Source organism: Ursus arctos, unplaced genomic scaffold, assembly GCF_023065955.2.
Source record: "Ursus arctos isolate Adak ecotype North America unplaced genomic scaffold, UrsArc2.0 scaffold_15, whole genome shotgun sequence".
NCBI classification, from domain to species: Eukaryota; Metazoa; Chordata; class Mammalia; order Carnivora; family Ursidae; genus Ursus; species Ursus arctos.
Window position 1 is genome coordinate 3,887,461 of NW_026622819.1, and position 16,066 is coordinate 3,903,526.

General features: G+C 45.0%; 1 protein-coding gene across 1 annotated transcript in view; it reads left to right on the top strand.

The window, feature by feature from the left end:
* The window catches only part of ADAMTS16 (ADAM metallopeptidase with thrombospondin type 1 motif 16), a 146,246-nt gene that overhangs the window by 53,177 nt on the left and 77,003 nt on the right, over positions 1-16,066 (top strand). Inside the window, exons 9-10 of the mRNA XM_026506658.4 lie at positions 421-558; positions 9,766-9,919. Of these exons, the coding sequence (XP_026362443.2) occupies positions 421-558; positions 9,766-9,919 (292 nt within the window). The remainder of the gene's footprint in view (positions 1-420; positions 559-9,765; positions 9,920-16,066) is intronic.

Genomic DNA, 16,066 nt, shown 5'->3' on the forward strand with positions numbered 1-16,066 from the left:
GCGTTTGTGTTTCTGACAAACACCTGGAAATTCTGAAAATCCGTGGTGAGCAGAAAAGGGTGTAGAGAGATGAGAGCAGGACAGAACACTGTCAGCTTTATCAAGATCGAGTGACCTGCCCTCCACATCCCCCTTGAAATGTTTTTTTATAATTAAAACATCGGCCCTGAGCAGACATCTGGACGTGTGATCCATTTTGTCTTGGCGCGCACTTGCAACCACCTGACCACATGGCAGTTCTTCAGGAAGGTCTGAGAGTGCGTGGCTACGCTCCGCAACCGGGCTGTACGGACGTTCTCTTTCTGCCTGACTGGCACGCAGATGTGGAGGAGTCCGCCGTGTTGACATGCGCTTGCTGGAGTCGGTTAGGTCGTTGACGCTGTTCCTCGTTTTTGAAAGAACCATTTCTCTCTCCTGCAGCTTTGGCATGGTCCATGATGGAGAAGGGAACGTGTGCAAAAAGTCTGAGGGCAACATCATGTCCCCTACATTGGCAGGACGCAATGGGGTCTTCTCCTGGTCACCCTGCAGCCGCCAGTACCTGCACAAATTTTTAAGGTATGAGCTCCCGGAGCTGGGTGTGTGTCTCTTAGCGCCTTGGGTTCTCTCGGCCTGGGCAGCCTGAGTCTGTCCAAGCAGCCCTGGCTTGGCTGTGACTTCCAAGATGGTTCCCATTTGAAGGTGTCTGGAGACATTCCCTTGGCCAAGAAGTTTTCCAAAACACTTCCTTAGAGTGCCAAGTCCTGCAGGCTGAATCCAACATCATTTGACCTTTAGACTCAAAAGACACCCAAGATACTTATCAAATCAAACTATTTGTCACTAACATTTAGTTGTTTTAAATTATCCTTCTGTAACTAAACATTTTTTATTCATGAGTAGGAAGATCTCCATGCACACAGTGGTTAAGCAATGTAACTTTTGGGTTTTCCTTTCCTCCTTTCCTTTCCTTTCCTTTCCTTTCCTTTCCTTTCCTCCTTTCCTTTCCTTTCCTTTCCTTTCCTTTCCTTTCCTTTCCTTTCCTTCCCCTTCCCCTTCCCCTTCCCCTTCCCCTTTCTTTTCCTTTCCCTTTTCCACAATGTGCATTTCTTATTAGAAGTGGAAACCTTAGCCTGGCTCTAAAATCTTACAATTTTAATAATTATTTTTGTAAATTTTTATTATAGCACTAATTCATTTAGGGTATAGGACGTTGGGGAGATAGAGTTTGACCCCGTGAAAAAGACAGTCAGTAGATTTTCAACTTTTTAGAGAAAGAAGGGACTTTACGAAGCAGCCTTAGATCTGCTCATAAGGCGGATTGTCCCCCAAGTCTCAGGGACACTGAGTTTGGAGTTTGGTTTCAGCTGCAGACCCTAACCTTATTTCTGACACATACCATGCTCCCGCGTGGGTCAGCAAGTCTGCTCTGTGTGGTCACCCAGAGACCGGATCCTTCCCTCCTGTGGCTGCTTCCTCCTGTAGGAGCTGGTTGTGCACAGCAATCCGCAGTTCCCAGGGAAGGAGAGGGCCGTGGAGGGTGTGTGGGACAGGGTCGTGTTCCCGGCAGCGAGGACGCAGCTGACCGCCCACATTGCAAGGGCTGGGTCAGGAGCGTCGTCTACCATGTGCTGTGGAGGAAAAGGACATGAGGGGTGAAAGAGAGGCCCATGTGTGCCCACCCGCAGCCCCAGCTCCTGCCCCAGGGGAAGTCACTGACACATGGGGCCCTGGAATCAGAGGGAGTGCCGTCTGGGTGTCCCGGACCCTGGCTGTGGCCTCTCCCCACTGGTCCCAAGAAGCCTGGACGCTAACAGCCGAGGAAAAGCAGTTCTGTTGAAATCAGAGCCTTTACTTTTGTTTTTATCTTAACAAACTGACTTGCTTCGAATAAGAAAAAGATGAGAGACAGCCTTTGCTTAGAAAGTAGCCGTTAACTCTGTAAAGTCGACTTCTCTCCGAGAACCAGCCCAGGCAGCTGGGGCTGAGACTGGGTGCGCCCACCTGCGCTCCCCACATTCCTTCTCTTCCCTTCTGAGTGGGCTGTCTGGGCCCCAGCGGTGGCACCTGCAGCACCCCGTGCTCGGAGGTTCTCAGGCCTCGTGCAGGACACACCCCTTTCCGCCTATGTCCTTTCTGCAGCAGTCTCGTTTCCCTGGCCCAGGGAAGGAGAACTGCTTTCGCTCAGCTGGGAGGACATGCGTATCCACGACTCAGAAATATATTTTGCTACCTAGAAGGCTTGTGCTCGCTCTCTAACAAACACGCCGACCCTCAGTCATCCACTGATTCTTGTCAAGGAGATGCAAAGCATGTGCCTCCTTCTTCCCAAAATGTGTCCGTGCTGGCAGGAGAGGGGCCGCCATGGCTAGTTCTCCGTTAAATGAGATTCCTCAAGGAAGGTAGGGAGTCAGCGCTCTTATGTCAATGATACATTCTTGGACAAAGCTAACAAACCAAACCACCTTACTTTAAGAATTTGGAGCAGATTAGGACAAGAAAACATACCAAAAAATAATTAGGGGCGCCTGGGTGGCTTATTTGGTTAAGGGTGCGACTCCTGATTGCAGCTCAGCTCATGATCTCAGGATCAGAGATTGAGCCCCCGCTGGGCTCTGCGCTGGGCAGGGAGCCCACTTGGGATTGTCTCTCTCCCTCTGCCCCGCCCCCCTGCAAAGGTGCATGCTCTCCCTCTCTAAAAAAAAAAATTAGAATTGACAGTCAGATGAAGACGAAAAGCAAATGAAAATAAAAAATGAAGAACAAGGAAAAAAACACAAATATGTCAATCTTAAAATATAGACTTTGGCTGTGATATTGAAGCTTGAAATTGGGCAAAGGTCTTTCTAGAACCAAAGCAAGAAAGGAGATCACATCTATTCATATTTTTTTAATGTTTTTTTATTACATTATGTTAGTCACCATACAGTACATCCCTGGTTTCTGATGCAAAGTTTGATGATTCATTAGTTGCGTATAACACCCAGTGCACCATGCAATACGTGCCCTCCTTACTACCCATCACCAGTCTATCCCATTCCCGCCCCCCCTCCCCTCTGAAGCCCTCAGTTTGTTTCTCAGAGTCCATAGTCTCCCATGCTTCACTCCCCCTTCTGATTACCCCCCTTTCTTTATCCCTTTCTTCCCCTACTGATCACATCTATTCATATTAACAGAAAATAGGGCAAATACCGCTGTTTCAAGGAAAGTGAGGCTTTTGCCAGCACAGAACTCTTGAAAACAAATGAAACTGGGTCTGTATATATCTAAACAGAACTATAGGGGCACCTGGGTGGCTCAGTTTGTTAAGCGTCTACCTATGGCTCAGGTTGTGATCTCAGGGTCCTGGGATCAAGCCTTGCGTTGGGCTCCCTGCTCGGTGGACAGTCTGCTTCTCCCTCTCACTCTCCCTCTGTGCGCGCGAGCTCTCTCTCTCAAATAAATAAATGAAATCTTTAAAAAAATAAACAAAACTATAGATTTATCCAGGTGCATGCATTGATAGACGTGTTTCTATATATTTTATACATATCCTTTATATTTACAGAACATTATACATCTGCTATATGAAATATATTTTACATATCTGTAACAAATTATATGTCATATAGCGAGTGCTTATGAATATTGATAGACACACAAAGTAAAAACATTGGTAGAAGGTACCTCCGTGGTTATCTGTGCGTGCGCTAACCCATGTCGCCTGATGACTCCCCCCTTCCACCGCCCTCTGGACCCCACGCTAGAGTGAGTCCATTCTGGGCCAGTCCCAGACACTGGGAGCACATGCTTGTCCTTCTCCTGCTTTGGCCACAGCACGATGCCAGCGACTGAGCAGGGAACGTGGGTGGAGGCGTAGCTGCAGGGTGCGTGACCCACGCTGGTCCCACCGGAGCTGGTGGACGGAAAACAGGTGGGCAGCACCCACGGACCACCAGCTCAGCAGCCAGATATCCGTCTTCCAAGCCTCTGCAACTGATGCGCGTGCCTATCGTCGGAGCCCAGAACTAGTTATTCCAAGCGAGGAATTAAGGGCGAAAGCATCCCGCTGCTGCTGTACCCCGTAGACACTGTTCACGCTTCCACTGGCTTCGCTGGCTCACCCCAAAGAGCTTCTTATCTTCAGTTCTAAGTTTTCCAATCTTTTTTTTCTCTCTTTCGCTCCTTTTTTCTTTCTTTATTATTTTGTCAGTAAAGGCTGTTCTTCCCTTCTGTCTGTTGCACAAATGACAGTGTCTTGTCTCCAGCACGGCACGGGGCAGGGTCATGTGGGTATTTCTGTTGGTTCTACTCCCGCTTTGTTCGCTGTCCGGGGCTGCTCCCCGCACTCTCGTGGATCCCTGAGCCCGCGGCTGGTTTCCTTTCTTGCTGCCCCTCCCTTCAGTCCTCCAGATGAGCTCGTAGCGAGTCTTCTGAGCCAGCATCCCGACCGCTCCCTTCAGCTGGGGGTCGTTCCCTGCACTCTTACCGTGAGACTTCACGTCAGTCAAGATCTCTTACCACCTGCCTTCCATATTTTATGCCACCCAAGAAGAGTGGGAATTTTGTGGACAGTATCTGTCTCCTGGTGATATAAATCTGTATTCTAGGCACACGCTTGATCATTTTTCTTTTATTTCTATTATCAAAAAAGGCAGTGTTAACACTATTCTACAAGTGACATGACACATGGAGGTCCTTTCAACATTTGCTGTTCCCTGTGCGGGGTCCTTGTAGCATTGCCTATAGCTGTTTCTTGCCGCTGTTTAGTTTTGTTTGGGGGGGTGTGTGTGCATGTGTGTGTGCGGGTGCGGGTGCATAAAGAGTTCTGCTTTCTGGAATGAAAAAGAGCATAAACTTAAGTTCGCATTGGAGTTTTCTAAGCAATACGTTCTATAATTTCCGAGATTATTTTTCAAAAACGTTTTTTAAAATATTTTATTTATTTATTTGAGTGAGAGAGAGTGTGCACGAGCGAGAGAGCACGGGAGCACGAGCAGGGGGAGTGGCACAGGGAGAGGGAGAAGTAGGCTCCCCGCTGAGCAGGGAGCCCCATGCAGGGCTCGATCCCAGGACCCTGATTGTGACCTGAGCCGAAGGCAGACGCTTAACCAGCTGAGCCACCCAGATGCCCCTCAAAATTTTTATAGTTTTTTCATCTTCGTGGTTTTGATGAAGATAAACATTTTCTTTTAATTTTTTTGAAATATGCCCAGACAACGTGGAAAGCAGAGACACAACTCTTGGATATACAGTGAGAATCAGCACCATGAACGAGCCCAGATAGTTTCTCGGCTGCCAAGAACTATAGGAGAACTTGTGGAAGGAAAATAGTTATATGCTTAGAGAGCACTTGTTTTGATGACATTAGATATGGGCTGTGATCTCTGAATCAGACCGTGGCCCTAGGAGGGGTTGCCAAGAGTGTGGCTCAAAGACATGTTTGCTCTGGGATCCTGGGACGGTTCAGTGTCTGCTCAAGTCGCTCATTTGTTTCTGTGTCAGTCAGTAAAACCCTTGTGTGGCCATTCACTCATAAATTTTTATTTTCAAGAACTTTGCTAATTTTGCTGGGCTGCATGATTATAAACGGAAACGCAAGATTATACATGCTCACAAATTTGTTCTCTTGAAACACTGAATTTTCGAAGAGAGTCTCCTGTTGTCAGAGTCACTCAAGCTTTTTTCCCCTTGGGATGACCAGTCGCGAATCGGCCATGTCTATGCTGTGTGAGCAGTGATGTCTCGTTGGGTTAATGAATCGGAGACGGTCTTCGTTGACATGTTTGCCAGCTTCCTGATTTCCGAGTTATCATGATCCTGTTACGTTCTCCACCAATTAGGCGGCTATCTGGATACGATCCCACCAATGAGTAAGGATAAGTGGCTAACTTTTAAAGATGAGTCTGCTTTCCTTTATTAGCAGTATCGCATTTGGTACGTGGAAAAAATAGATTTAAAAAAAGGAACTCAGTTGGCCTGAAGTTGTCAGCACAGCATTTCTCCATAGTTGGTAGTCAAGAAGGACAGATAACGTGTTTGGAGTAAATTCATCAACCTAGTCAGTGAAGTCATGTGTCATTTCCAAGGAGCAGACACAGACCTCATCCCATTTGCTCATGTCTGTGTCCGGTAGGCCCAGGACTAGGGAAATTTTAGCTCATTATTTTAATTTAATGACAACAGGGACTCATCTTCAATTTACTTTTTAAAAATTTGAATCATGGTATTCACAGACCAGTGAATGTAGCTTCCCTCTGACCCCATGAATCTATGTCAGTCCATGGGAAAAGGACCATTGCTGGGAACTGGGAGTTTGAGGGGTGAGTGGATCCCCTGCCACACCCCATACACCCCCTCTGTCAATGAGAACATTTGTTTTGACCTGAGAGCCAATTAAGCATATTTTGGGGTGTAATGGAAAGAACACATTTCAGTTCATTCATACACACACACTCACAGAATATTATTCAGCCATGAGAAAGAAGGAAATCCTGCCATTTTTGGCGACGTGGGTGGACCTTGAGGGAATTATGCTAAGTGAGATAAGTCAGAGAAAGACAAACTGTATGATCCCACTTATATGTGGAATCTAAAAATCAAGCTCATAGTAACAAAGAGGAGCACGGTGGCTGCCAGGGTTAGGGGGTGGGGGTGCTGGTGAAGGTGGTCACACGCACAAACTTGCGGTTCTAAGATGAGGAGGTTCTGGGACTCCCATGCACGGCATAGTGACGAGTGAACAATGCTGTATTCTATGTTTGAAAGTTGCTAGGAGAGTAGATCGTACAAGTTCCCTTGGAGCGCCTGGGTGGCTCAGTCAGTTAAGCATCCGGCTCTTGTTTTCAGCTCAGGTCTCGATCTCAGGGTCGTGAGTTTGAGCCTCACATGTGTGGAGCCTACTTAAAAAAAAAAAGAAGTTCTCACGACAGAACATTCACAAATCTGAGAATGTGGGTAATGGATGTGTTAACTAACTTTTATAAAAAGGTACAGAGCACAGGGAACATTCCAGAACCACATGTTCACTCTCATCATCATCTCCCTCCTCCCCAGAGATGACCGTGCTCCTGACGCGGGACACCTAGACTGGTTTTGTCTGTTTCTGAACTTTCTATGAACAGAATCATGAGTTACATGCTATTCTGTATCTGGGGTCTTTGGCTAAATATCACGATTATGAGATTCATCCTTGTTACTGCATAAAAATAAAGCATCATTTACTTACTTTTAATTGCATGAATATGCTACAATTTACGGATCCATTGTGCTGGTGATAGGCATTTGAGATTCCAATTTGAGGCTATTTCAGAAATGTCACTCTGCATATTCTTTTGATTTACATATTTATTTCTGATTATATGTAGGACTGGAACTCAGGGTCATGAATACGCAGTCTGCAGTGTCAGGAGACACCCCGGATAGCTTCCCTGAGTGCTTGGGCGAAGTCACGTGCTCACAGTTACGAGCATTCACACGGCTCTGAATCCTTGCCAACACTTGGTGCTGTCGGTCTTTTCCATTTTAGCCATTTCGCTGGGTGTGTAGTGACATACCAAAGTGGCCATTTAAGAGAATGAGTGTCTTTTTACGTGTTTAGTGGTCATTGGAATAATCTTGAGTGAAGTGCCTGTTCGATTCTCTCGTGAATTTTTAAAAATCAGGTTTTTTATTTTTTCTTGCCTCTTGATGGGGAGTACCTTATATATTCTGAATACTTTGTCCATTACTGAAAAATACATATTATGCAAGTATCTTCTGTCCCTCTGTGACTTGGTATCTACACTTTTAATGGTGTCTTTTGGTTAACAGAATTTTCCTTTTCGTAACAGAGCCCAAATTAATCCATATTTTTCCTTCAGGGTTAATATTTTTTGTGGGCTGCTGGAGTAAAAAATCTCTGCTTACAGAGTCACAAATACATTCTTCCGCATGATCTCCTACAAGGTTTATTGTTCTGCCTATCACATATAGGCCACCTGACGTTCGTCTGGGGCATGCCGCAGAGTCAAACACGTTTTGGTGGAGTGTTAGTCCAGTGGCTTTTCCTTCTTATATCCACGCCACGGGGTTTTCTCACACCTGCCCCATTGGTGCTGCACGTGGCCATGAGACCTGCTGTGGCCGAGGGGGAAAGAGCAGACATGCTCAAGCAGGGACCTAACTGGAAGGACAGGGTAAGATCCACAGGGGGAGTGGCTTCCCTTTAAGGGCGAGGCTAACTGGAGCCGACCTGCACATTCCAGCAGGGCTTTGTGTTCCTACGCCGCCTTCCAGGCTCACAGTCTGTGTACTGCATTTTTCTTGGCCGTGCAGGAACCTTGTCCTCATGCCCTGTGCTCATGCATTTACACAAGCTATAAAAATTCCTGAACCTGTGAACCTGTTTTAATTTTCAGTCTCTTGCTGGGACCAGTCAGTTTGGCTGACTTTTCCTGATTTCCTGCCCAGAGGATGGGGTCATATTGCCATCCTGACGTAGCCTCAGGGACATAATGGGAAATGCCGAACTAGTACATAGAAATCATTGGGGATCCATCAGAGAAAGGTTCTGTGGAATTCCAAAATTGCCACATCACTCCTGTCTTGGAGTGCTAATTATGCTTTTATTCGTTTTTCGTTACTTAAAAATATACCTTTGTTGTATGATCGTAGGGACCATGATAGGTCATTCGTCAAATGCTCATGGTGAACCAGCCACTGCTCTTAACACTTACCCATCATTTGATTTAATCTGTACATCTCAGTGTACTCTGAAAAGGCATCCGACCTCCTCGTACGTAGGACTGATGTCTCATCCACAGTAGCCAGGGCCACCCTCGTGTTTCGTGGGTGACTGTGAATCGAAGTCGTGCATGAGTGGACTCGAAGGCAGTGGAATATGAGACTGGGCCATGGAGACAGAGGCCAGAAAGGTCCCAGGCAAGGTGGGCAGCCACATGAAGAAAAGTGTAGAGATCCATGGGCAGGTTTGCTATCGTTCAATATATCGCAAACATAGAGGAGATTTTTTCTTTTTTGGTTTATTGAAATTTGCAAGCAAGATTTAGTTGCTACGTGCAAACTGTTTGCCTTCCCTCCAGATGCAAAAATTATAACTATGCCTGTCCCCGCTAGGGAAGGGAATACGGTGTTTGTGGTGGAAGGAATCTAGCTGGTCTTTAGCCATCTGCTATGAACTTAAGCAGAGTTAATTTTCTTCTTGACTTGGGGATCTAGTCAGAAATTAGCCTGAGCACAGAGCACCGCTGATAGAAATTGTTGCTGTGTTTCAGGGGGAATATCTGATGTGCAGGTGGCCCCTGGTCCAGGGAAGGAAAGGAGGGAGGTGGGGAGAGGAGAGGGGAAGGGGGGAAGAAGCAAAGGATGGAGGGAGGAAAAGAAAGAGAGAAAACTCTCGTCTTCGAGATAGGTGGATTTTGCTCGCCTTCCACAAAGCCCATTTCCATCTGTTGTCATCCGTGGCAAGAAGTGCGCCTGGAGGGCATCTGAGGTGGGCGCTTCTCACACTGAGCATCTGCTTGTGCTGTTCCGTCTCACTTTTCCTCACGATCAGCTCGAGGAATCTAATGAAGGACAAATTGCCGTCCTGGAAAAGGTGAAATGCATTATGAGCAGTTCCAGGAAAGGTGGCCCCTGCGTTTAAATAGCATGGAGATAAATGTCCTATCGGTCCGCAGGAGAAGAATGCCCCCTCTTCTCCGCACAGGGTGTGTTGTCAGATTGCAGGAGAGCAGCCCGCCTTGCGGACGGTGCATCTCTAAGTCTTGCGGAATCACTAGCAGCCCCATGTCCTGTGTTTTTCAGCACCGCCCAAGCGCTGTGCCTCGCCAATCAGCCGAAGCCCGTGAAGGAGTACAGGTACCCCGAGAAGTTGCCGGGAGAGTTATATGATGCCAACACCCAGTGCAAGTGGCAGTTTGGAGAGAAAGCCAAGCTCTGCATGCTGGATTTTAAAAAGGCAAGTGATTACTGGCAGATGCCCAGCGCAATATGATTCATAAAACTGTTTTATTCAGTGTAACGGACATTGATGTATTCTGCGTTTATTGGGTGCCTACCAAACGTCAAATCCTGTGAGTTAGAGCTGGTCTTAGATAACAGGAAACACATGTTCTCCTGGCAAAGAAGATGCTGGTGGATACTGGTGTGGGTATCGGTTTTCATCGGAGAACCGACTTGGCCTGTGAGGTCAGCTCTTGCTTTCTGATTTATCACGTGGGAGCCCAGCAGTAACCTCTGGTTGGTGTAAGTTGGCAAATGAATGCTCTGCATTTTTTTGAAATGCTGTTAAGAAAATAGTACCGCCCTGCTTTACCTTCCTCAAATATAAACTGAATTTACTGTGGAGCGGCAGCCTGCCTAGAGCTTCTGATTATGAAATTTCCCAAATACAGCATTTCTAGAGAAATTTCTCGTAAGTGTGATCTACGCCGCTGAGCCCGGGGACAAGACTGGCGTGGCTTCCTAACATAACTTCTGCGTGTGACACAGAGACGTGTGCCTGTGCTGGACGGGCAGGTCGGGATCTGGGAGCTTGCCGTACTGAACCACAAGGAAAGCTACCCATAAATTAAATGAAAGTAACTATTTCTGAGATTTCTTTTATTCTAGTTTATAATGAACTCAAGAGGAAAATAGACAAAAATATGATCCTCTAGAAACCTCCAACATTTCATAATGTAACGGGAATATTCCCAATTTAAATCTAACGTGATCATCTCTTTTCTTGTAAATGCGAGGAGATTGCCCCCTAAGGTCAATTACAGTCGTGTTCCAGACCTGGATCCTTATCTCCTGAGCTGGGTAATGTCAGCCTGGGAACAAGAGCAATAAATCCGTTGCCATCGGCATGTGTTCCTAATGTTGCCTTTTCCATGTGAAATTCCTGGGAAGTTTTTGAATGTTACTCTTCTGTCTGTTAAGGACAAGGAGCATAAGACTAATTTTTTTTTTTCAAAGATGGGATTTTTCTGCAGTAAACACGTCGCTTCCACGTGACTCTGCTCTGTGGCCAGGGACTGTATCATCCGTGGTACCCTGGCACCATTTGGGAAATACAGGAAGTTAAATGTGGGACACCTTTTATTACTGAGGAAGTATTTACATGCAGTGAAATGGGTTCATTTTAGGTGTGCAATTGGAATTTTAACATCTGTGTTTACCCATGTTACCAGCATGCTGATCGAGACATGGCTTACCTCCATAAAGCCAAAGAGTTCCCTTATGCCCTCTTCCGTTCAGCCCCTTCCCCACCCTGGTAAGCAACCACTGTTGTGATCTCTATCACCAGAGATACAGTTTGCTTCTTCTAGAACTTTGTAAATGCCAGGTAAAGTATTTGCAACGACAGGGATGGAGCTAGAGAGTGTTACGCTGAGGGAAGTCAGTCAGTCAGAGAAAGTCAAATACCATACGATTTCACTCATATGTGGAATTTAAGAAACACAACAAATAAAGGGGAAAACAAGACAAAGCAAGAAACAGACTCAACTCTAGAGAACAAACAGGGTCACCAGAGGGGACGTGGGTGGGGGAATCGGGAAACGGGATGAGGATTAAGGGCACACGTACCGTGATGAGCACTGAGTCACGTGTAGACTTGTCGAGCACTGTATTGTACATCTGAAACTAACAGAACACCGTATGTTAAGTATACTGCAATTGAAACTTAATAGAAAACCAAAGATGATGTTAGCTGTTGGTTTTACATACTCACCCTTTATCAAACTGAGGAAGTTCCTTTCTGGTCCTAGATGGTTGAGAGATTTTATCACAAAAGTGTGTTGACTTTTGTGAAATGCTTTTTCTGCTTGGAGGGATGCAGTTAGATTGTTTTTCTTCTTCATGATGTGAACGCAGGGAATTGTATTGATAGGTTTTAAATTTAGTTTCCCATCGTCACACTTCTTTTTTATTTCTCTATTTCCTGTTGCATTAAACTTCTTTCTAACAATTCTGTTTTTTGCCTCAATTGACACTCTCACTATACTTGCTTATACTGAGTGTGAGTGGTTCTTCTGCCGATCATAGCTGCATCTCTAATTTACAATCAATATAGAATTAACGCTGTGCCACTCTATGTAAAACCCAAGATCCTTACAACAAGTAAGCCCATGTGGCCCTCGCGCTGTACTGTCCTCACCATGTGCGTGTTACAGGCAACATGACACAATGTTAAATTTTTTTGTTTCAACATAAGGAGTTGCTTCTAAATAAAATAGGATCGCCTTTTATATTCACCCACAGATGTACCATGTAGTACTTATGTTTTTTACGGATCAACTCCAAATTGTATCACTGGCTTTGGCCTGAAGGTCTTTCCTTAGCGCTGTCTGTAGCCTGCACCTGGTAGACACAGAGACGGTCAGGTTTTCTTTATTTGAAAATGTCGTTAAATTCACCCTCTGTTTTGAAGAATCATTTCTCTGAGTACAGAATTTTAAACAGTTTTTTCTTTATTTTTTTTCCCTATGCACATTTTAAAGATATAGTTCCATGTTCCCCTGGACTCCGTTGTTTCTGATAAAAACCTGGTCATCATCTGTATCTCTTAGCATTCCTAATCATTTGTTTAGACAATTCAGCAAACTCTACATTTAGGTAATTTTAAGTTTTGGTTCCAGAAATACCATCTGATTCTTTATAGTCTCTATTCTCTACTGAAATTTCTCATTTTTTTTTCACTCATTCTGTCCACTTTTTCCTTTATAGCCTTGAGTATATTTGTAACATATGGTAACACAGTATCTTTTTATGTTATATAAATTTGTACTGTATTATTATAATTGGTGATTCCTTCACCCTTTGAGGCTTGTTTGATTCTTCCTTAGGGCTCCTCTCTTTCAGTTTTTCCTTAGCTGGAGGGCAAAGCCTGTGCTCTGGGCTGGGGGCACAGACCCCGGGCTCTCCACTGAGGTCTCTCCGCCACTCCGGCGGTCCTGAACTCCGGTGTCTCCCAGCATGGTGTGGCCTCTGTCGTCCGGCCGGTCAGTGCACAGCCCAGAGCTGCCGCCCTGCGCTAGGCCACATGGGGTGTCGTCTAGTGTATCAGCCCTTCCCACCACAGATAAGAAAGGACCTGTAGGAAATCCTCAGGCAGCCATCTGGGGCTCCCTCCTTCATGTGGCTTTTTCCTTTCTGGTCCTACAGAGTCCCACAGGTTCTAGCTACTTCTGCAGGCCCCAGCTCTGTTCTCTGCATCCTCCACGCAGGGAGACTGTCGGTGTCTGCTGGGGATGCGCCTCGCTGCTCCGTGTCGGTAGAGTGCTCCCAGGCAGATTGATGGAGCGAAGGTGACACTCACTTTATGAATTTCCCTTCCCTCTGGGGACACGTACTGTGCTGCCTGTTGCAAAGTCTAAAACAACTGGCCCATATATTTTGTCCAGTGTCATATAGTTTTTGTGTGCAGAAAAGTAAGCCTCTGCCAGTTACTTCATCATGGACAATAGAGGAAATATCTTTTCAGTTAAAAAAAAAAATACATCCTTTAAAAGCAATCATATCAGCTCATTCCCTATGATGTAAAATTGTTCTTCAACATAAAGAAACTTGATGGATTTTCTAAGTTAAGTACCATTTGTGTGGCCAGAATCTCTAGGGTCCTGAATCTCAAATTTAGATATGGTAAGCAGTTAGATTACTTTCCATGCGAATTAAAGCATCTCGTAACATTTTCAGTTATAGAATTTAGTTTTTTCAATGAACTCCTTCTGAAGTTTTATGAAAATGGGTCTGTTTTGTTAGGTTGAAGTGTAGAGATCCAGAAGTTTACTGATGGGAGAATTTAAATTAGTAAGTAACGAACAGGACACCTGGGTGGCTCAGTCAGTTGAGCGTCTGCATTCGGCTCAGGTCATGATTTCAGCGTCCTGGAATCAAGCCTCCCATCAGGCTCCCTGCTCAGTGGGGAGTCTTTTTCTCCCTCTGTCCCTCCCCCCAGCTCATTAAATAAATAACAGGCAAATTACCTAATTCCTAAACCAGCAATCAGCACCTAAGTCCTCCTCAGTGAACACTCGCGGAGCAGGTTATAAATGGGTGAATGCTATTTTAGAAAGGGACTCTTTCAAGTCCCCATGCAGTTTAGTTTGAAAAGTGAATACATAGTGTAAATGCATAGACATCTGTTTCTTGGACAAATAGATGTGTATTTGGTGTACGGGTGTTTACATACTTGTGTATAAATCACACACCAAATGGCCACGGTCTCCTCTGTCCTCTAATGCCTTGTAGAGTGATCACTGGAACTAGTGATAAAGCACCCCCCTACTTGGAAAACAAATAATTGTGATAAATTATAGATCCCATTATTTCATTGTTTGTGATGGCATTTTCAGTTGGTATTTTGGAGAGTCTAATATGGACAGTTTGAGGAAATGGATCTGGGGACAGTGCGCTCACAGTAGGGAAATCCCCCAATAAATTCCCAACACAGTCATCGGAAAATGTTGGTTTTATTTGGGGTGTTAGGTTGTGATGCTTAACTCAACCAAGTCAGTATGACTGAAATTGGTCTTCTTGACCACGGCTCTTAAATTATAGGATAGACTCGCAAGTGAGCGCCTTCATTAAAGATCAGATTCCTTAGCTGCAAAGGTGAAAGTAAGCATGGGCTGTCGATGTGGACATCAGCGTTTTTCTTCCAAAGTATTAGTTATTACAAACACTGCGTCTTCATCTACTGCCTGTTCTGCTTCGTCAATATTATGGCGCTTGGCGGCCTGACCCCACAGCCTGAGATGTGGGCTGCCAGAATTGCTTTGAAATTTGATCACCTTAGTGTCCTGGATACTGTTGTGAAATTGGGAGCTTCCCCCCACACCCAGCATGTCTTACATTCCAGCTCCTTGGCCCTAGACGTATGATTTAATAAGGTCTTTGTTCCAAGAGGACCCTAAAATTTAATTAAGAATGTAATGACATGCAACAATAATGCTTAATTTAATACAATCATTGCACATTATTGTCTAGAAGTTAGAAGTTCAAAGTATGAGAAGAGAGGGTAAAACTGGTTTTTGGTTGTTCAGTCATTTCATGGTCATTTTGATATCTAATTCTTTGAGGAACTAGATTTTTTATTTGTCTTCCAGGGTAGAGTGTCACATTTTTATGAAATGTCAGTAATATCTGCAGGGTACCAAAGTCTCAAATACTTTTCGATATGTTGAATAACAGTAGCATGGACTGTATGATATTTCAAGGCTCTTCTAACTGTTGTGATTTGTTTCTGCCTGGAGAACTGAATTGGGGTTTGAGCAACTTCCAGAGTGGGCTGAAATATACAGGGGGCATAAGCCAGGCACAGACTGGGTTGGTGGGTCACATGCTTTCCAGACAAGCTATCACCCACATTTTGTACTTGAGAGCTTAGTCCTTAGTAAAGTTAAAAACCGCCATCTTTAATAGTACCTCCCACTGATACTTCTTTATGCTGCAGAATGTTCCAGAAAACTACAATGTAAGAATATTATGAAAGTACTTTAGGGGCATCCAGGCTCTGAGCTCAGTGGGGAGTCTGCTTGGGATTCCCTGCCCTCTCCCTCTTCCCCTCCTGCTCATGCACGCTCTCTCTCTCTCTCATTCTCTCTCTGAAATAAATAAATAAATAAATAAATAAATAAATCTTTAAAAACAAAGAAAAAAGAAAATCTTTAAATAGCAGGGTCTAGATCTATATTTTCATACATAAGGTAGCCCGCCTATGTCATCTTCTTATGCTAACATTTCACTTACCACTATTCATTTCCTTTTACACAAAAAATGTTCCCACTCATTCTGCTCAAGGTTTCCATGGGAACAAACTAACCGATGTTCAACTCACTCAGAAAACATGTCTTGAAAGCCAGCTAGGTACCGAACACTGTGTGAGATATCTATGACAAATACATAAAAGTAATTTCACATTTAAGACACCATTTATTTTGTATCATCTGCCCCCATGAATTGGTACCACCGGCTCCCTTAAGCCATAGCCACGAAGCCCGGCGGAGAGCTGCATTGGGGCTGGAATCACTGCACACCCTGGGAGTGGGGAAGGAAGTGTGTGCTGGCTTAGTGCCTCTCAGGTACCAAGCCTGAGTTGGGCACGTTACCTACAACCACT